The sequence below is a fragment of the Triticum aestivum genome, chromosome 6D (genome assembly GCF_018294505.1).
Source record: "Triticum aestivum cultivar Chinese Spring chromosome 6D, IWGSC CS RefSeq v2.1, whole genome shotgun sequence".
NCBI lineage: Eukaryota > Viridiplantae > Streptophyta > Magnoliopsida > Poales > Poaceae > Triticum > Triticum aestivum.
In genome coordinates this window covers 6,795,686-6,816,878 of record NC_057811.1, presented here as the reverse complement: position 1 = coordinate 6,816,878, position 21,193 = coordinate 6,795,686, and the positions used below count along the sequence as shown (strand labels likewise).

At 49.1% G+C, this 21,193-nt stretch overlaps 1 protein-coding gene and 1 pseudogene across 1 annotated transcript; both read right to left on the bottom strand.

The window, feature by feature from the left end:
- Window positions 1–9,062: 9,062 nt before the first annotated feature.
- LOC123140713 (flavonoid 3'-monooxygenase CYP75B4-like) lies at window positions 9,063–9,647 on the bottom strand. Its single transcript, XM_044560000.1, has one exon. It carries the CDS (start codon window positions 9,645–9,647, stop codon window positions 9,063–9,065), a length of 585 nt encoding a protein of 194 aa, XP_044415935.1.
- A 6,933-nt stretch (window positions 9,648–16,580) lies between these two features.
- On the bottom strand, window positions 16,581–18,583 carry LOC123140712 (flavonoid 3'-monooxygenase CYP75B4-like; annotated as a pseudogene).
- Window positions 18,584–21,193: the final 2,610 nt, after the last annotated feature.

The window sequence follows — 21,193 nt, the reverse complement described above, 5'->3', positions numbered from 1 at the left end:
GCGGCTGGAGCTGCACCGCATTTTGCTTTCAAAGTGTCAACAGCAGACCCAAATATTTGCATGGAAAGGGAACAATAGGGCATCCCAACATAGTGGACAGCAGCTCGATCTCGTCCTAGGAACATCTAATGGGGAGCACCATACTCTTGGCCATATTGACAGACAAACCGGAAGCTTGGCCAAACAGGCGCAAGATCGCCCTGCAGGTGGCCGCCTCAAGTTCAGTTGGCTTGATGAAGACCACGACGTCATCCGCAAACATGGAGACACGCTGTTGCATGCCGGAACGAGCCAAATGTGCTATACGGCCATGCTCTGTAGCATACTCGAAGAGTGCATAGAGGGGTTCCATGCAGAGAATGAATAGCATCGGCGACAGTGTGTCCCCTTGTCTGAAACCTTGACACGCCAAAATTGTCTTGCCGGGACGGCCATTAATCATGATCCGTGTGGAGGAGGTGGCTAGGAGTCCACAGATCCAGGTCAGCCACCTATCTCCAAAGCCCAGTCTTCGCAAGACCTCCAGCAAGAACAGCCACTGTATGGAGTCAAATGCTTTGATGATGTCGAGTTTGAGCAAGGCCTTTGGGTTCCTCAAAGCATGCAGACGTCATGCCGTGCATTACACGAGCATGAAGTTATCATGGAGGGAACGTGCCCTCTGACAAATGCGCTTTGGTGGCATCCCACGAGCTTCGGAAGCTCCACAGCAAGTCTTGTGGCAAGGATCTTGTCAATATTAACCAAGCTGATCGGCCGAAAATCTTTTATATCCACCGCTCCGGGCACCTTAGGAAGCACAGACACGAGTGCCTTGTTGATGGCAGCCATGCCCCTCGTGTCTCCTAGGTGAAAGTGATCTAACGCCCGCATGAAGTCGTCCTTGATGATGTGCCAGCAGTTGGCAAAAAATCTGCCAGTAAAACCGTCCGGTCTGGGAGCCTTGTCTAGGGGCATCATCTTGATGATATTTTCCACTTCCTCCGCTGTGAAAGGCTCTTCGAGGCTCACGAGATCCAGGGAGGGAAGGTTGAGCAAATACAATTTTATCGTTGCATCCCTGGGTGGAGCTCCCCCGAGTATGTCGGTATAGTAATCATCCACCATATCTGCAACACTTTCCTGCCTAGTGTACATCACTCCATTATGTTGCATAGCTGTGATCACATTCTTACGTTGCCTATGCCGGGCTTGCCTTTGAAATAAAGCCGTATTGGCGTCTCCTTCAGTGAGGTACAGCAGGTGGGATCTTTGCCTTGCGATAGTCCTTTTGAGTGAGCACATCCCCAATAACTTTTTCTTCAGTAGCTTGCGCAGGGCATGTTCCTCATCAGAAAGTAATCTCGACTCCGCGGCCACAACAAGTATCCCAATAACCTTCATTGCAATTGATAGCTGCAAGCGAACATTCCCAATCCACCTATCACTCCAGCTTTGTAGGGCTTTTGCCGTGGCATGTAGTTTATTATCCAAGACCACAAACGGGTTTCCTTCAGATGGTACCGCTTGCCAGGCCTCACGCATCGTGCCATGAAACCATCGACTTTGGGCCAAAAACTCTAAAACTTGAAGCATCACCCCATTTGAAATTCAGCATCGAGGTCAACGAGCAATGGGCAGTGGTCGGAGGTTGCCGTACTCATGGCAGTTAGCAAGTCTCTCGGGAAGATATCTTCCCAGGAGTTAGTTACGAAGATGTGGTCTATCTTCTCCATGGTTGGGTTCCGCCTTTCATTCGACCACGTGTAACGTCGCCCGTTGAGATATAGCTCCTTGAGCTCTAGCCGGTTTAGGAGGGCTCGGAACCTCGCCATCATCCTTTGGTAGAAGGTAGCCCTGTTCTTGTCCTCGGGATTTACAAGCAGATTGAAGTCACCGACAACTGTCCAGGCACCAGCATGAAGTTCCCGGACATCCCTAATCTCTTGGAGAAAATAAACCTTCTCCGCATCACCTTGGGGTCCATAGACACCCGTGAGCCACCACATAGGCATCCCCTCTTGGGTAACGAGGCCAGTAACCGTGTTGGTCGTGACATGCCTGTTAGAGATAGAGACCACCAAACTGTCCCAAGCTAGAAGAAGCCCGCCAAGAGTACCCACCGCGGGAACGTAATAGAAACCATCAAATTTATTTCCAAGACATTGCCTTACAACATCCGCAGTGATAACTTCCATCTTACTCTCTTGAAGACACACTATTCTTGCACAAGAAGCAGCCACCACTTGGTATACCGAGCTCCGCCGTGCCGGTGAGTTTAGCCCACGCACGTTCCACACAAGAATTTTCGGAGTTGTGACTGATAGGAATATGCAACTTGTATTTCCAGGTGGCCATAGGCCAGTATATATACATGTACAGGTGTGGAATATATGCAAGAAACCCCTTATACAATAGGGTAAATACGAAAGGTTACATGGCTATATATATAACTCTAACACCCCCCCCCCCTCAAACTCATGGTGGATTAACAACACTGAGTTTGGAGAGATAGAAGCCATGCTGTGCTCTAGTCTGGGCCTTCGTCAGAAAATCCACCAACCGTAACTCGGAAGGCACATACTGAAGAGCAATAACCTGATCCTGCACACCAGCGCGCACATAGAAAGCATGAACACCAATATGTGTTGAGCTCATGCTTCACAGGATCGCGCGCAATGCTAATAGCACCTGTACTGTCACACAAGAGCGGAGTAGGTGTAGTAACAGAAACACCAAAATCCTAAAGTAACCACCGTAACCAAGTCACCTCTGCCGTCAAAAGAGCCATAGCTCGTAACTCAGCCTCTGCACTCGAACGGGAAACTGTAGTCTGTTTCTTCGTCTTCAGGCAATGAGAGAACCACCAAGAAAAACATAGTAAGCAGAAAGTAAACGGCGATCGGAGGGATCACTAGCCCACATAGCATCCGAATAGGCCTGAAGCTGTAAAGAAATGGAGCGAGGAAAGAATAGACGGTGAGAGATCATGCCCCGAAGATATCTGAGAACACGAAGGAGGTGACTATAGTGAACCGAAGTGGGAGTGGAGACAAACTAACTCAAAATATGAACCGGATAAGAGATATCCGGACGAGTGACAGCTAGATAGACAAGACTCCCAACAAGATGACGATAACGCGTCAGGTAAGGCAAGGGGTCACCATCAGTATCACGGAGGTGAACATTGAGCTCCATTGGAGTCTCAACAATGCGCTCATCGCTAAGAGCAGCACGAACAAGAAGATCATGTATATACTTTTCTTGGGATATAAAAAAGCCATCAGAGGTAGAAGAGACTTCAATCCCAAGAAAGTAGCGAAGAGGTCCAAGATCGGACATTAGAAACTTCTCACTAAGACGGGGCTTTACAAAGGCAATATACTCGGGGTCGTCGCCAGTGATGATCATGTCATCAACATAGAGAAGAAGAAGAGTCCCACCACGAGGAGAAAGGTGGACAAACAATGCTGGATCATGAGCACTTGCTGAAAAACCAGCGGCAGTCACCACAGAGGCAAAACGCACAAACCAGGCGCGGGGGGCTTGCTTAAGGCCATAGAGAGAGCGACGAAGACGACACACCATGCCATCAGGAACAGAATAACCAGGTGGTGGCTGCATGTATGCCTCCTCACGCAGCTCACCGTTAAGAAAGGCATTCTTAACATCAAGCTGAGATACAGACCAGTGGCGTGCAGAGGCCACGGCAAGAAGTGTGCAGATATTGGTCATATGGGCCACAGGAGCAAATGTCTCATCATAATCACGACCATGCTCCTACTGAAAACCACGAGCCACAAGACGAGTCTTAACCTTGTAGACCCACTTACAAGTGATGGGACAGGACACCTGGAGGAAGAGAAACAAGATCCCATGTACCAGTGCGTTCAAGAGCAGCAATCTCCTCTGCCATCGCAAACTGCCATTCAGGATGAACAACAGCCTCACGATAAGAAGTCGGCTCAAGAACAACAGCACCAGCGGTTGAAAAACCAAGGCGATCAACAGGCGGAAGCGGACGAGGACGCAAGCCATAGGTAGGCTGAGACGAGGAGGAAGGCACGTCAGCAGACACATCCACATTACATGAACGACGAGTGTAATACTGAGGCAAAGATGGAAGAATACGAGGAGGAATAGCCAAGGTAGAATCAGGAGGTGGAGACGAAGAAATCACCGGGGATGAAGGTGCAGAATCTGGTGACATGCGAGGTGAGGAAACCATGGGAGATGGTGGCGGCAAATCGGCAAGCGATGGAGAAGTAGAGTGAGGAGGACGAAGAGACAAGGGCTCAACTAGAGTGATAGGTGTGTCAGGAAAAGTGAGGAAAGAGATATCCTCCACAGAAAAGGTCGAGGAAGATGGACGCGGGTAGAAGGGATGAGACTCATCAAAAGTCACATCCCGAGAAATACACATCCAACGACCGATAGGATCCCAACAACGATAGCCCTTATGCTCATCACTATAGCCTAAGAAAACACACTCAACAGACTGAGCGGTCAGTTTGGTGCGTTCCCGAGGGGCAAGAAGAACATAGCAAACACAACCAAACAAGCGAAGCGTCAAATAATCAGGAGAACGATCAAAGAGACGCTTGAAAGGAACACCACCGTGGAGAGCAGCGGATGGCTGAAGGTTCATGAGATAGGTGGAGGTGAATATAGCCTCGGCCCAAAAATGAGGTGGAAGAGGAGCGGCGATCATCAACGCACGAGCGGTCTCAAGAAGGTGGCGATGCTTTCGCTTAGCCACGCCATTCTGAGCATGAGCACCAGGACAAGAGAACTGAGGAAGACTGCCCTGCTCAGCAAGAACACCACACAACATCTTGGAAATATACTCGCCAGCGGAGTCAGCACGGAATACACGAATAGGCGAAGAGAACTGAGTGTGAACCATGACAACAAAACGCTTATAGATGGGAAGAACCTCACGGCGAGAAGTCATAAAATAAAGCCAAGTGTAACGAGAGAAATCATCTATGAAAATAATATAGTATCGATGGCCCCCTTTCGAAGCGAAGGAGCCATACCCCATACATCAGAATGGACCAAATCAAAAGGTCGCTGAGACACCGACTCGCTAGTAGGGTAAGGTAACTGAATCTGTTTTCCTAGTCTACATCCCTGACACTCTAAAGAGACATATCCTGACACAGACCCCAGAAGACCTCGACGAACTAATGACGACAAGCGAGACCCACAAAGATGACCAAGTCGATGATGCCACTGCTGGAAGGAGTCGGTAGCTGAAGCGACAGAAGCGGATGGACTAGCGATAGTGGTGGCAGTGGAAGGAACATGAAGCCAGTCTAGCTCCCAAAGACCCTGAGAGTCACGGCGGCGAGGGCCAGCCCCAACCAAAGTGTGCGTTCGACGATCCTGAACAGAACAAGAGTCAACGTCAAGGATGACGCGACAACCAGAATCAGTAAGTTGACCGGTAGAAAAAAGATTCATGGTAAGTCGAGGAACATGAGCAACATCAGGAACAGAGTAAGAAGGTGTGGAAAGATTGCCTCGACTAGCAACAGAAAGAGGAGTACCATCAGCAGTGAGTACATGAACAGGAAAATCAAGCGATTTAAGAGAGGACAAATTTGAAGAATGAGAAGACATATGAAAAGAAGCTCCGGAGTCCAGAACCCACGAGGATGTACCTGACTGTGTAGAGGGTGGTTGCTCAGTGTGGGGAGCATCAGTCACAGAACCTATAGTACCCGACGAAGGAGAACCTGAAGCGGCAAGTAGACGCTTAAGTCGCAGAATATCCTGCTCAGTCAAGGCGGTGGCTGAAGATGTTGAAGTAGAAGAAGTCCCCGAACCTGATGATCGCGCCTTACGCAGGTGTTTCTTCTTCTGGAAACACTGAGACTCAACATGACCATCCATCTTGCAGTAGCCGCAGTGAGGACGAGATTGACCCTGGCCGCCCGTAGGAGTAGGCAAGAGCGGCGGAGCACTCGAGTGGGAAGGAGTCGGTGCAGCAGGCATAGTAGGAACTCGAGTAGCGAGCACAGAGGGAACCTCAAGTAAACCAGCGCCACGGAGGCGAGTCTCCTCAGCACGGATCTCAGAAAGCGCCTCCATGAGGGAGATACGACCACGAGCAAACAATTGAACGCGCCGGGGCTCAAACTCCTTAAGGAGTCGAGACAAGAACTCGGAGACACGATGAAACTCCAAATCAGCCCGCACAGCCTGGCAACACTGACAAGTACGACAACTAGCCGTGCGAAGAGAATCAAGTTGGCGCCAGATAGCAGAACTCTGTGCATAGAACTCATCAACAGTGGAGTCACCCTGCTGAATTGCATGCTCCTGACGAACCACAGACAGGTATAAGGCATCACCAGAGGGCTGATAGCGCTGACGAAGCCGAGTCCACATCTCAAATACAGTAGAGAGGCCGAGAAACTCAAAGGCAAACTGAGGCAGAACACTAGCAGTCAAAACAGCTGCGGCACGAGCATCATCATCAAGCCACTGAGTGTAAGCAAACAGAGCTGCATGATAAGTCTGAAGTGCGTCCTCATAGGTCTGAACCTGCTCATCATAAGCAAGAATGACAGCGTCATCAGCCAGCTTAGCTGCATCCTTTGCAGCCTGATCAGCGTCGGCAGCAAGAACCGGTGGCATCGGCGGAGTAGGAGCCACAGGAGGAACTGGACACGGCGGACTGGGGACCTCGCCAGAAAGAACGCCCCATGGACGGATGCCACGCATATGAGTGCGCATGAAGCCAACGAACTCGGTGTAGTTAGTGCCATCAAAAATCACCGGACAACGAGGAACAACAACATAGCCCGATGCAGCAGACAATTTTTTTGTTGGAAAGATGCACCTCTCCCGCAAAGAAGACGAACCAGAGCCGGGTCGGGCGGGAGGACGAGCGGGAGGACCTGGCGACGGGCGATCTGAGCCAGGTCGGGCGTGGTCGGATTGTGCGATCTGGCGAGCGGGATCAGGTGAGCGATCTGGCGAGCGGGATCAGGTGATCGATCTGGCGAGCGAGCTGGCGATTTGGCGACGGCAGACCTGGCGATGCGGGATGCGCCTGGCGAGCGGGATCGGGCGCTGCTTGCTCGGGCGATCGGGGCGAACGGGAGAAGCAGGCCTGGCGATGGCGAGTTGGAGGAGCGGGCCTAGTGGCGGGGAGAGAGAGGAGAAACCGGCAGCCGGACCAAAGGAAACACGGCAGCGGCGGTGAAGAGGATCAAGCACAAGTTGTAAGTGCTAAAAAAATCTATGCTCTAATACCATGATAGGAATATGCAACTTGTATTTTCAGGTGGCCATAGGCCAGTATATATACATGTACAGGTGTGAAATATATGCACGAAACCTCTTATACAATAGGGTAAATACGAAAGGTTACATGGCTTGCCTTGATGTGGCAGTCCAGCAATGGTTTGTCAAATAATTCCAGGTAGGCTTCTAGTGCCGCGTCACTGATCACATTGCCCTCATTTACAAGAAAAAGCTTTCGGATGAGGACTGCCTGCTGCTTAGATGCCCTGGACCCACGCCCAGCTTTGGCCAGCCGAACGCTACGACGCGGTGTGGTAATTTGCGGCCTCTTCTGCCTAGGCCTCCTTTGCGGCTGCGCAAGGAGTGGGGTGAAAGCTTGCCACAGTCCCGAGCATAACTGGTCCACTTGGTCCTGGAAGGACGGCTGTGCCTGTACCTGCACCACAGGGGTAGCTGGCGCGTCTGTATTTTCAGATAAACTGACCAAAAACCAGCCCTCCTTCGACGTGCATGGTTGTGTCCCATCTGCATGCCTTGCGGGCCCCAGCGATGTTGGAGTTGATCCCACCGAAACAGCAGCATCCTGGAAAATGTCCACCGGGTACCAGAGCGCGTCCACCTCAAAATCGGAATGGCGAGATCGCTCGCTCCTGCGGTTCGGCTCCTCCACGACAAGGATTCACCGGTCAGGGCTACGCGCAGGATCATCAGTGCGGAGCCAAACCCTGAATCCTGCCATGTCACACTGCGATTCCGTGGCCTCAGCGACCTTGACGACAATGCCCAGGCCGTGCAGGAGGGTTTTCGCCGTGCGCCTAGTCCATGAGTTCGCCGGAACCCCACGAAGGACCAACGGCACGAGGAACGACATGGAGATGCCAGTGGCGCCAGAGAGGCGAGACCAGGGAGAGAACAACAGATCAAACAGAGGCGACCCGCCCCGGCCCCGGTGTAGCATCCTGTTCCTCAGCTCCACGAAACGGCAGAGGACAAGGAAATCCTGCGGGTAGTAGCACCTGATCGACATATGCAAAGGCATGAGCTCGAATTCCTCCACAATTGCCGCAGCCGCCGCGGCGAGATCCGCAGCCTGGCGAAATCCCACGACGGTGACCACGACCGCGCGAGAGAGCTCCTCTTCCAGGACGCGAATGTCAGGCCCTGCCTCCATGAAGCAGCAGTTAATCTGATCCTCCACCACATACTGCGAGTCCACCTGGGGCGCCGGCTGGTAGACACGGGGCCACACGTAGTTTTTATTTAGTCAGCTAATTTTTGCTGACAAAGGGTGAACTTTATTAGTTTATAAAATGAAGCATAAGGGGTACTGATACAATGATCACACACCCAGCCTCTGCATAGTAAGGATGAAAATAGTCAACAGTAATGTACACACATAAAAATAATACAAGTAACCTGAAGCAGTAAAAAGGAAAATGGCTAAGCATAATGTTCTGTTGCTTAGCTAAGTAATACCAAATCGCATAATGGCTAAGTAATGAAATTATTCTATCCGCAAAAAAAAGGCCCAGGATGTGCGTTGGTGACTTGGTGGAGTAAAAAGGAAAAAAAACCTGAAGCAATGAAAAAATGATAAGAAAATATACAACAGCAATCATATTCGCACCAATCCCAATGATCTCTTATTCGTGACAGGAAAACGAAGTTGTTTTCCCAAAACAACAAAGCAGATCTTCTTTCGTACACAAGCTAACCCTACAAATGTTATTTTCCTTGTCACAGTGGCTTATTAAACTTGTCAAAACAGCACACGATGTAATTTTCCATGTCACAGTGCCCGGCCGCGAAGGCTAAGCAACAGAACATTATGCGATTTGGTATGCCGATGGGAGCAGCCTAGGCACCGGGTGGACCATCAATGGCACGGCCAGCTGCAGCAGCAGAGAAAATGTCCCCTCCATGTCCGGCGTCTGGCCTGCTGGCAGCTCCCAGTTGAACGAGTGCACCAACGTGGCGGTGGTCACGGCAACCATCCTAATGCCCCTGCTGAGGCCCGCGCATATCCTCCGGCCCGCCCCAAATGGTATCAGCCCGAAGTCACCTCCCTTGACGTCGACGTCAGCATGCGACCCTCCGGGGAGGAACCAGGCAGGCCTGAACTCCAGCGAGTCGGGCCACAGGGCCGGATCGTGGGCGATCCCCCACACATTCACTAGAAGCTCTGTCCCCTTGGGAATGCGGTAGCCGGCGGTCTCACACTCCTCAGTGGCCATCCGCAGTAGCAAGAGCGGCGTCGATGGGTGCAGCCGGAAAGTGTCCTTGATGACCGCGCTCAGGAAGGTGAGGCGCGGCAGGTGTGACTCCGAGATGAGCCTCTCACGGCCCACGATGGTGTCCAGCTCTTCCTGCGCCTGCTTCAGGGTGTCCGGGTGCCGGATCAGCTCTGCCATGGCCCACTCCACCATGATCAATGTTGTGTCCGTGCCCGCCACGAACAAGTTCTGCATGCATGTAGAGTGCATTAGACGAATGAGGTTATGAATTTGCCATGTTGAGCTACCACCAAGGAAAAAAATAGCATGGTACAGCAAAATAGCGTCGGCCTCATAATAAGTTATTAGCGTGCTATAAAGCGTTATAGTGTGCTATTAGCGAGACGTTGTACACTGATTTATTTAGCGAGGCAATTCTCAATTCATATTTCATGTGTCATTTTTATCAAGTAACTACATCTCTTCATGCATAGCAGAATTCCACTTCTTGCGGTCACCGGAAACAACGGCTTTAGCGTATGTGGATGTCTCATGATAGTTCTCAACTTGTTCAGCACAACTAAAAGCATAATGAACAAGGTAATGCTATTCAATTAGGCATTTAGGTTTGTTAATGATCCTCTTTCGCATGCTAGCTGCAAGAGACTGATTTTATTGCTGCAAAAGCGCGGTGAGTGCTGCACAACATCGTTATCATGAATTTGTCTATCTGGAGCGTCATTATCATTAGTCGATGCATCTGGAGCATCATCATCATTATCAACAATTACATTTTCCTCCTCATCAAGGTGCCGCACCTACACAGTAACTTGTTGTGGCACTTCAGAAGTATCTGACGAAACATCTGTGGACAAGCTGTTATGATACATAACAGATTCATTGAAAACCTTATGTTGTAATCCAGCAACGGTAGATCAGAGTTCATCGATGCCATGTCATCGAAACCCTAAACAGAAACAAGACTGTGATGCCACTTATTAATGATACGCAGGCAAAACCAATGACAAAGAACGAATCAAACCCAGGGGACACGATGATTTTAATGTGAAAAGGCTCCCTAACATGAAGGGAAAAAACTACAGACACCAGCCACCAAATCTTCACTGTATAATGAGAGTTTACAAATGCTGGGATTTACAACGATGATCTCATCTCATGCAGTGGCTTACAAAGGATATATATAGTAGATGTGACCTATGCCGGTCGCAACTGATCTGTACCGTAGGGGTGCTTCTCCTTGCACCCCCCTAGGCGTCTCTGGCATGGGGCGAGCTCTTGACGACGGGCCTCCACTCCGCTTCGTCAGAAGATAGGCTTTATACTTATATATGAATTTGGATCAAAACATAACAAGCACTATAGCTACAGTGCCTGCTCTAGTGTTTTGGTTACCAACGAAATTTCAGGATTCGAGCAGTTGTCGAGAATTTCTTTGCCCCCGGTAACTGGCCCTTCTGAGCAAAAAACACTCGGATTTTATTAATTTGAACAGTTGATATGTAGTTAAATAAAGCGGAAACCAGCTTTGAACACATGTTGAGCGATGACCTGGTCGTTCTTCTCTACATGGGGTGCTGAGCTAGCATGTTGTTGCGTCGTGCGTTCCAATCTCTTCCCTGTTGTATTTTTTTTGCCTAATTCCGCAGGGTATTACAATAAATAGAAATAAAGTGTTTAAGTGGGGCTCAAACCGGAGACGGTCGATGTCATTTGCAAGGGGAAAACCACTGCCCCTTCGGCAAGTTTATGTGCAAATAATAGTTCCGCGGCTATTTGACTGGATCAGATATTTGAATTCAAATTTCATTTGAAATTTTCAAACAGTATTGGTTCGGTATTTCGTCGTAGCCACCGTAAACGTTTCTGTGTTCAGTAACCAAAACATAGGGTACAACCAACAAAGGAAACAAGGCTCACGCCCAAGGCAATGGCCCAAGGCTGCCTGGGGCCTCGAGCCGCCGCTGCTCGGCATAGATGGTATGTCCTACTCTTTTCCGAGAACCACACTCTACATAGACAGTCTTTGCGGACACCCACAGTTTGGTACTCGGCGTAGGTGAAAGCACTTGGCGTAGACGTTTATTCCAGTAGTGACCCTTTGATCCCAGTCATGGAACATATACACTGTGCATCTGATCGAGTTCATCATGGATGTTATTTATTGTCGGATCAGCTCCACCTCATTCTATGCCTCTTATAAAGTTTCACTGAACATATTCTCCTTTAACCACAGAGCCTCAAACCGTTTCACATGGCCAGACCTGACGAATTCTGAGCATAATATTCAGTGTCAACTAATAGCGGGTGGTTATCAAAGTGATTAGAGTTCATGTTCTAAGAGCCGCATGGGGGTGCATCACTGCCCACTCATCAGAGTGATTACAGTTCATGTTCTCGGTTTAGTATTATCTAATCCACCCATGGGCTCCGGAAAACGCCGATCATGAACGATATATTTCAGATAAGAACAGTTTAATCTCTACAGGCCCCCACGCGGTGGATGAGTATGCAGGTACGGGGAACAGCTCGGCTTCCACGATCGGTGGTCACCATATTTCTGTTGCCTCGTCCACTTTCAAGCACCGTGCAATAATCAGAAAGTATTCGAGATGAAACCATGTCCTGCAAGCGTAAGCCCAAATTCTCTTTTGTGTGTGTATGTGGTACTGTGAATGATAGATCAGTCCTGCCTTCCCTCCATCTCCTGGCCCTGGGTGTTCAGAGAACAACAGAAAGGAAACCATGTACGGAGCTGAAAGTTGTTTGTTTTAAGCTGCAGTTCATTATTTTAGGCCTGAACTTGAAAAAAGGTTGGACGAGCATTACTAGCTACCAGGAGAAGATGCTTGCTGTTCTCCAAAAGGGAACGGCAGGTGCACTGTTGCTTTGGAAAATAGAAGGACCAGAGAAGCAGCTAGCTAGAAGGTTCAAGTGGTCACAGACCTTTATCACAGCCACGGACCTAACCGGGAGAGCAAATGTAGCATTTGGATGTGTTCAGTTAGGTGTCTGCTGCTAGGTGTGCGTCTCCTTTCTTGTTGGACCTCTTGCATGTTAGGCTTGGAAAAAAAAGGCATGCAATCATGCCATGGATTGATAAAGATCTCCTTATTCTTTCTGCTGGTGCTTTACATCACTAGTGCTTTACGTGCCGGAGACTTGATCTGCTCAAGCAAGAGAAAAATATCCTTTACTGATGTGAACGGGGGCATTGATGATATCAGATTTATCATCATCCAAGGGACATGCATTCATGGTTGACAGCGAACTGATCTGAACTATATTATCGGAAGTCTCAGAGTTACTGTATTTTTCAGGCTTGTCGTTTCTGTGCTTCCCTCTCTAAGAGCATCTCCAGCTGTTCGGCACCCTAGGGGCTTGAAATAGCGTCGCCTGGGGGCGCGCCGGCGATAGTTTCGGCGTGGGGGCGGTTTGGTTTCCAACCATCAGCCCAAGCCCCCCCCCCCCCAACACACACACACACAAACACGTCACAAAATCATCCAGATATGGCGATTTTATTGATATTTGTACAGAAAGTAAAAAATAAACTAAAAACTTAACTTAAACCTACAACTACGCCACGCACTACTACGCCGCTGCCGTCATCCGCCGCCGCCCGGCTTCTACATACCGAGGAGTCTGTAGAACCGGGTGTAGTCCCCGCCGTTGTCATCGTCATCGTCGCCATCATCCCCGCCATCCTGCGTGCCGCCGCCGTCCCTGCTACACCCCTGACCAGCGTCGCCAATTCATGGGGGGTTGGACGACCCGGGGGCATCCTCGTTGTCGCTGTCAAGGATGATGACGCCGCCTTCCTTGCGTCCGGGGCAACGAGCGGCGATCTCCTCGAAGGCTTGGCGCTGGCGCTCCAGCTGCTCGCGGACGTACTCCGCCTTCGCCCATTTGAGGGCGGTCTCGTCGGCGGCGGCCATGTCCGCATGTTCCTTCCTCACGGGGAGCAACCCCGGCTTGGTCTTCAGCCTGACTTGCCGGGAAGAAGAAGGAGAGGGGCGGCCACCATCGTGGATGATGAGGGCGCCGCCGCGAGTACGGCGCCCGAGCGGCGTCTCCTGTGGCTCCGGCTTGATAGTTCGGAGCGTCGGCGAACCGGAGGAGAGGGAGCCAGAGCCCGATGACGACGAGGTCGCCGTCTCCATCCGCCACGCCGTCTAGGAGCTACCGAGACAGTGCGAGAAGCTGGGGGCGTCGGGTACTCCAGGCGCGGCGTGTTGCCGGCCTCGATGTGCTCGAGGACGGCTTCGAGGGTACGTCCGGGGGCGCCCCACCATCGGCGCCGCCCCTCGAAGTTGTGGCGGCCGCGGAGCACGATGCCATCCGAGGAGGCGAGCTGCTCGGCGTGGCGGCGTTCGAAGTACGTCGTCCACAGCGTGTTGCTGTCGGGGGCGTACCTCTGCTGGTTACGGACCTCTTCCGTCAACGAGGACCACATGCACGCGATCTCGGCGCGCCGGGCAGCGCCGGTGGGTGCTGGTGGCACCGGGACTCCGCCGGCGCTCAGCTTCCACGTGCCGGCACCCGCATGTCCGGCGGTGCCGGGTAGTCGGGCTCGTAGAGGAGCCGCGCCTCGTCCTCGTGAAGGTGACGGCGGCCGAAGCCATTGGCCGCCGCGCCGTCGCCTGGGTATCGCTCGGCCATTCTCGTCGGCGGGGAGAAAGGGCGAGGAGAGGCGAGCTCGGTCGAGGGGGGCGTCGGCGGCGAGAGGAGGAGCTGTGGCGAATGGAGTGTGTGCTCCCCGGCAAGGGAGGGGCGGCTTCTTATAGTCGGGCTTGGGCGGTGGGAGGGCTTCCACCGTGTGTACGCGTGGCAGGTGCGGGCGGGACGCGCGTCGCCGCGCCTTCACTGCGCCGCCCGTGAGGCATCAATGGAGACTGACCGGCCGGCAGCGCGACAGCCTTTGCATTGATTCCCCACGGGAATCAAGGCGATGAGGATGACAATGCGCCGGGTCGCTGACTCGGCGGTCCACCGGGCGTTCGTGCCAAAAAAGCTTCCCGGCGCCCCCAGCGCGTCGGGTTTGGCCTGGGTCCGCCGGCGGCAATTTCTGGCCGAACTGGTGAAAATTGGGCTTCTGGGGGCCTCGGGGGGTCTGTTGGGGGCACGGCTTGAGATGCTCTAACTCTACCTGAGGCTAGCAGTTCAGCAAAATCTAGCACTGATAGCGTACCAAGGCGCTAAAATAAGAACTGATTCTCTCTGATCTCAGTATACTAACTGTAATTTTAGTATTTAACAGGAGAGAATAATGTGTATGTATTTTACAACATAGCCGGCAGAGGGAGCGGTATGTACACCCAACAACTGAAGCACGTTGGATTGGCATCATCACATACTTGAAAATCTTTTCCTTTAAGATACACCGGCTTTGAGTAGCTCAAGAAAAGGACAATTGATTTGGTAGAGCAGTGCATCTTATTCGTATGGTAGGCTGTCAACTTTACGCAACGCTGATTCACCGCTTTGGCTACGTCTAGGGTTAGGGTTCCAAAGTTTTTATTATCATTTCTTATGAGCTTTTTTATATATTTTTCTTCCCGCTTTATGGTAACTAGAATAGTGGCCCTCGCAAATGCGAGGACATCATATTTAGTACTCTTAAATGCTTCGATAAATCTTATTTTCGTAGGTACTCATATTATGGGGCTGGAAATTTTTGTTTGAAATTAAGTCTTATTTTTATAGGTACTCATATTATAGTTGATTCCATAGCCATCGCTAAACAGAAAATCCTAATCAAACAAACATATTTAGAGCCTCTTGGTTTGCAGATTCTTATGCCATAATAATTTTACGTATGGGATGAACATATGGATCCTCATAAAAGCGGTTAAATAAATGTCAAATGACATGAACAGGGTACAAATAAGATGTTACTATGCAATGAAATACCTCAAAATCATTTCTCGTGTGTAGGAACTAAAAAAAGTTGTCCAAGTGGATTATAAATTTTGTGCTTTTCCTATGAAACTGAGATCAGTTGAAAGGGCAATGTCCTCAATTTCTTTGAAGCAAATGGATTTCTAGTGCCACCAAAGGAAATTTTGCTCTTCATATGTTTTTCATTCACCTTTCTTTTCAATCAAAAGGCCCTTAATATGTGGAATAATTATTGATATGCCATTCCTAAAACCAGAATATTAATAAATAACTATAAATAAAGATAAAGTTGAAACATGTCGGTATTTTGCATGTGATACTAGCATAGATTAAAATCGCGGGAGAAACGATTTCACGGCGGCCTCTCCCAGCAGCTATAGCGGCTGCCATAGCGCGCAATCGCGGCAAATAGCGGAAATTTTTCTGACGGGAGAGATGATTTCCGGAGGGTTTTGCTCATTGCTGAACCATTTACAGGGAGTTGCGGAGGATTTCGCGGCAGCAGCCATAGCGTAGCGGCAAGGCTCCTGGGCAGCTATAGCGCAGCTATCGCGGCTATTTCGCGGGCTATTTTAATCTATGGATACTAGTCGAAGATACATGAATATCTACATGATGTGATTGTGGCAGAAAATCATGAGTTCTTCCATTGTGTTTGTTGGCTGGTGTTTATGTACAATTATAAATATTGACAAGTCATGGTCTACTAAAAATAAGACATTACAATTAGTGTAAGAGAGTTTATGCGTAACTATGAAGATATATTGTTCGTAAGGTCAATCATGTTAATATATGTATTCATTTTTATTGTGGAATTTCCTAGCCTGGTTTTTCTTTTGTTTGTTTAATCCTATGTCTTTTTAATGTAGAAAAATATCGTTTCATATGAAGATATGTGCCGATTGAATTTAAGATGAAAAAAATCTTGTGGTGAAGCTCGTTTGTGCGGTTTGTACATGAGACTGGCCGATGCTAATTTGTATGCGAGACACTTTGTTTGTAGGCGTGTGTGATGTTTGGGTCACAAATTAGCCCGTTGGTCATTCTCACTAAGTTCTAATGTACGTTCAGTGGGAGACGTTCCCGTGGACTACAAAGACGTTTGTGATTACTTCATCAATCTTAAGATAATGTGCCGGTGCTCAGTCTTACGTGTATTCATAGGGATGAGTGTATGTGTGTTTGTATGAGCGTCTGCATCGGCACTATATATGTTAAAAACACAAGCAGCATTCCAATGATCTCTTATTTGTGACAACAAAACGATGTTGGTTTTTCCAAAACAACAAAGCAGATGTTGTTTGGTACACAAACTCACCATACGAATGTTATTTTCCTTGTGACACTGGCTTATTAAACTTGTCAAAAAAATAGCACACAAGCAACGCTATGCGATTTGGTATGCCGATGGGAGAAGCCTAGGCACCGGGTGGACCATCAACGGCACGGCCAGCTGCAGCAGCAGAGAAAATCTCTCCTCCATGTCCGGCGTCTGGCCTGCCGGCAGCTCCCAGTCGAACGAGTGCACCAGCGTGGCGGTGGTCACGGCGACCATCCTAATGCCCCAGCTGAGGCCCGCGCATATCCTCCGGCCTGCCCCGAACGGTATCAGCCCGAAGTCACCTCCCTTGACGTCGACGTCTGCGTGCGACCCTCCGGGGAGGAACCGGGCGGGCCTAAACTCCAGCGGGTCAGGCCACAGGGCCGGATCACGTGCGATCCCCCACACGTTCACTAGAAGCTCCGTCCCCTTGGGGATGCAGTAGCCGGCGACCTCGCACTCCTCGGTGGTCATTCGTGGCAGCGAGAGCGGCGTCGACGGGTGCAGCCGGAAAGTCTCCTTGATGATCGCGCTCAGGAAGGTGAGGCGCGGCAGGTCCGACTCCGAGACAAGCCTCTCACGGCCCACGATGGCGTCCAGCTCTTCTTGCGCCTGTTTCATGATGTCCGGGTGCCGGATCAGCTCAGCCATCGCCCACTCCACCGTGATCGATGTCGTGTCCGTGCCCGCCACGAACAAGTTCTGGATGCATGCAGAGTGCATTAGACGAATGGGGTTATAAATTTGCCATGTTGAGCTACCATCAAGGAAACTGCTATGCTACAACAAAATAGCGCCGGCCTCAAAACTATATTGCGCTATAGCGTGCTATTAACGACACGTTGTGCACTGATTTATTTAGCGATGCAATTATTAATACGCGATGCTATAGCGCGCTATTTTTTTCAGTGGCTACCACCAGTGACAGTCACAGCAACAAGTTTACCAGTATAAGCGCCTTGACTTCTGTGTCTGTGATCTTGTTCTCCTCGGCGCCGGTGAGTGACTTGTCTTCCTGAACCATTGCGAGCAGCAAGCCAATCAGGTCCTTACCGCCCTCCTCGCTGGCCGTGGTAGCAAAAGCACCGGCCCTTCTCTCGGCAATTATCCTGTTCATCATGTCGTCGAACCTGCGGTGCAGTTTCTTCATCTTGGCAACAACCCCCTGTGGGTCGAGCCACCGGAGCGCCGGCACGAAGTCCCCGACATTCAGAACCCCGCCCACCTCTATCAGCTTCAGCACGATCTCATTAAACTCCTCCGCGCCAAGCTCGCTGCCGGCGGTGGCAAACACCCGGAGCCCCACCGTGGCCCGCGAGAGGGCGTTGGTCGTGCACACGTTCGCCGCCTTTCCCAGCGCCACCGCCATGCCGGCAGCAGCAGCATCCGCGAGGCACCTCACCATTAGCGCGGCCTCCCACTCGCGGAAGGCTCGGAGGTCGTCAAGCGCGCGCGCGGAGAAGAGGTTCACAGCGCACACCTTGCGCATGGCGCGCCACCGGGGGCCATAGGGTGCAAACACCACGTCCTGGTAGTTGTACGCCATGTGCTCGCCGCCGGAGTTGGGCGGCCGGCTGCTGAACTTGGCGTCGTGGGTGCGGAGGAACAGCTTCGCCACGTCGGCCGATCCAGCCACCACCACGAGGGAGCTGCCGAACCGGAGCCGGAGCATCGGGCCGTACAACCTTGCCATCTCGTGCAAGGTCTTGTGAGTCTTGCCGCCGAGCTGCGGGAGGTTTCCCAACACCGGCCAGCCCCTTGGCCCGGGCGGCAGCGGCGCACGCCCCATGTCGGCGCGGAAGAAGAGGATGACATAGCATATGGTCACGGAAATGGCAAAAGTGGAGAGAAGCAACGGGAGAGGGATTTCCATGCCGCTACGCTATGCTTGCATGCAAATGTTCGACTGTTCATGCATGTACTACATCCGTTCCTAAATATAGGTCTTTCTAGAGATTTCAACAAGTGACTACATACGGAGCAAAATGAGTGAATCTACAATCTAAAATATGTCTATATACATCCGTATATGGTAGTTCATTTGAAATCTCTAAAAAGACTTATATTTAGGAACGGATGGAGTATAATGCATGAGATTCAATGAATCAATAATAAGAGGAGAGTACTAGGTAGCTCGGCTAGCACTGACTATAATGTGGGTCGCTTGTAACTTTCGCTTATCTACCACTACTTCCCCTCAAAAAAAAAAAAATTCCATCATTACTTTTTTTTGGGGGTGTTTATCTATATCTAGCACTACTAGTAAGCGTATGCATGTAAGGGCGCTCGTTTACTTTTTGAATTTGTTAGTCATAGCTAGCAACAATTACTCCTTCCTCCACCCCATACATATTCTATGGTTCAATACCATTTGGCCGTATCATATATCTTTATGACTCGTGTACAATAGGCTTGACATGGTATCATGCAGTCGACTCAATATGTTGTCGCTAAAATTGCAGCCAATCGCACACAATTGTGCTGTAAGATGCTTAGAATCCAAAGCATCTCATAGGAACAAGCATGGTTTTCAAAGAGACTGTGTGATGATTGAAGGTGAAACGGCAGTTACTACATCGTTTGACCTTCAAAACATTTCTACACTAATCATAAACCATTAAATGTTTAAGTTAATATTGGGCATTTTCAGGGTTCGTTTCGTCTTTTTAAGATGTTAGTAGATTTCTAGTTATTTAATGTATATAATAGAAACTTGAACCGTAAGTACCTAGAGTAGTCCTGCAAAATGTGTTCAAAAATCATATTGATGTTCTTGACCATATGTTTAGCCGTCCCCAAAAAATCAAGGTAAATTTAAACCAGCTGAATGACAAGAGTCAACCACAAACATGAAGCTTATTGGATTTCGAAATGTGAAATATACAAATATGACCTGAAAAGCCTGAAACCTAGGATGGTGTGCTGAAATGACCTCAATATGTTGTGATTAAAAATTTAGCCGACTTCACAAAACTTATGATGTAAGCTGCTTAGAAATCAAACGTGGCATTCAAAGGGAATGCGTGATGATTGAAGGCCAATGACAGTTGCTTCATCATTTGACCTTCACAAAAAAAATCATGTTCCATGTTGAAATTCCGTATCATTTTTATGATTCAATCCTTCTTTCTGGATCCATAGGTGGATTTCTAGGCATTAAATGCATATAATGGAAATTTGAATTGCAACTACATGGAGTAGTCCACAAAAATGGGTTGAAAATCATATGAATGGTTTTGGGTATATTTTTAGGCCACAAACAATAATTAGGCTGAGTGGCAAGAGTCGACCACATACATGGAACTTATTAGATTTTAAATCGGACAAAATGCAATTATATTTGAAAAACCAGAACCTGGCATGGTGTCATGAAATGGCCTCAATATTTTATGGTTAAAATTTCAACCGATTTCACTGAAGTTGTGATGTAAGGTGCTTAGAAACCGGAACATCTTAGAGAGACAAATGTGTGGGGAATGCGTGATGATTGAAGGCCACGTGACAGTTGCTTCATCGTTTGACCTTCCAATTTTTTTTCTACACTCAACATACATCTACATGTTTCATGTTAGAATTTGGCATTTGTAGGGTTCATTTCCTATTTTTAAGTCATTAAGTTTTATTCTAGCCATTTTAAATGGATATGATGGAAATTTGGGTTGCAACCTTTCAAAAAAAAAGGTTCATGGACTAGTCCATCAATATGGGTCGTACAATCATATGTTTGTTCTTGGGTACATTTTGAGGAATGCATGTATAAAACAGATGACTGGGAAAAGTGTGCCTTTTGCAAAATTGGGTGTTTGGTTCACAGGAATTGGAGAACATAAGAATCCCATTGAAGAAAGTCAAATCAAAGTAAAACCTGATGGAAATCAATAATTAGCATGTTATTATACTAGGAAGGATCTTAGTCTCGTTCCTCGTGCGTAGGAATTTGAAAAGAGCCCCGAGTGAATTGTAAAATTCCTATGTTTTTTCCTTCTAAAATTGTGACGAAAGGAAAAGTTTCCTCCATTTTTTCTTTGTTACATGTCTTTGAAGCAAAGCCTTGAACTGTGCCACCATAAGGAAAAATTCTGTTCTTATGTGTTTCCTTCACTTTTCGTTTAAAATAAAGGAGGCCTTATTGTGGCACTAAGGATCTCATTCTCGTTCTTCGTGCATAAAAAATTAAGAGAAAGGTCTAAGTGGGTTATCAAATTCTTGTGTTTTTCCTCTGAAACTGAGATTATTTTTCCTTTGCTAGATTCCTTTGAATCAAAGGTTTACATAGCCACCGTACGAAACATTATTCCTTTAAAGCAACGGTGGCCTCTACCAAAGGTCTGATAGCACCAGGCATCCCTAGGCCCATGTTGGCACAAGAAGGAGCTTGACCACAGACCAACCCAGCACGCCGGACAAGTTCTGGCCACCAAACCAGGCCCCAAACCGCCGAGGTAGCACCGTTCAGCTGTGCGCTTGGGCGATGGTGTGCGTTACAACGGCAACGAGATTATTT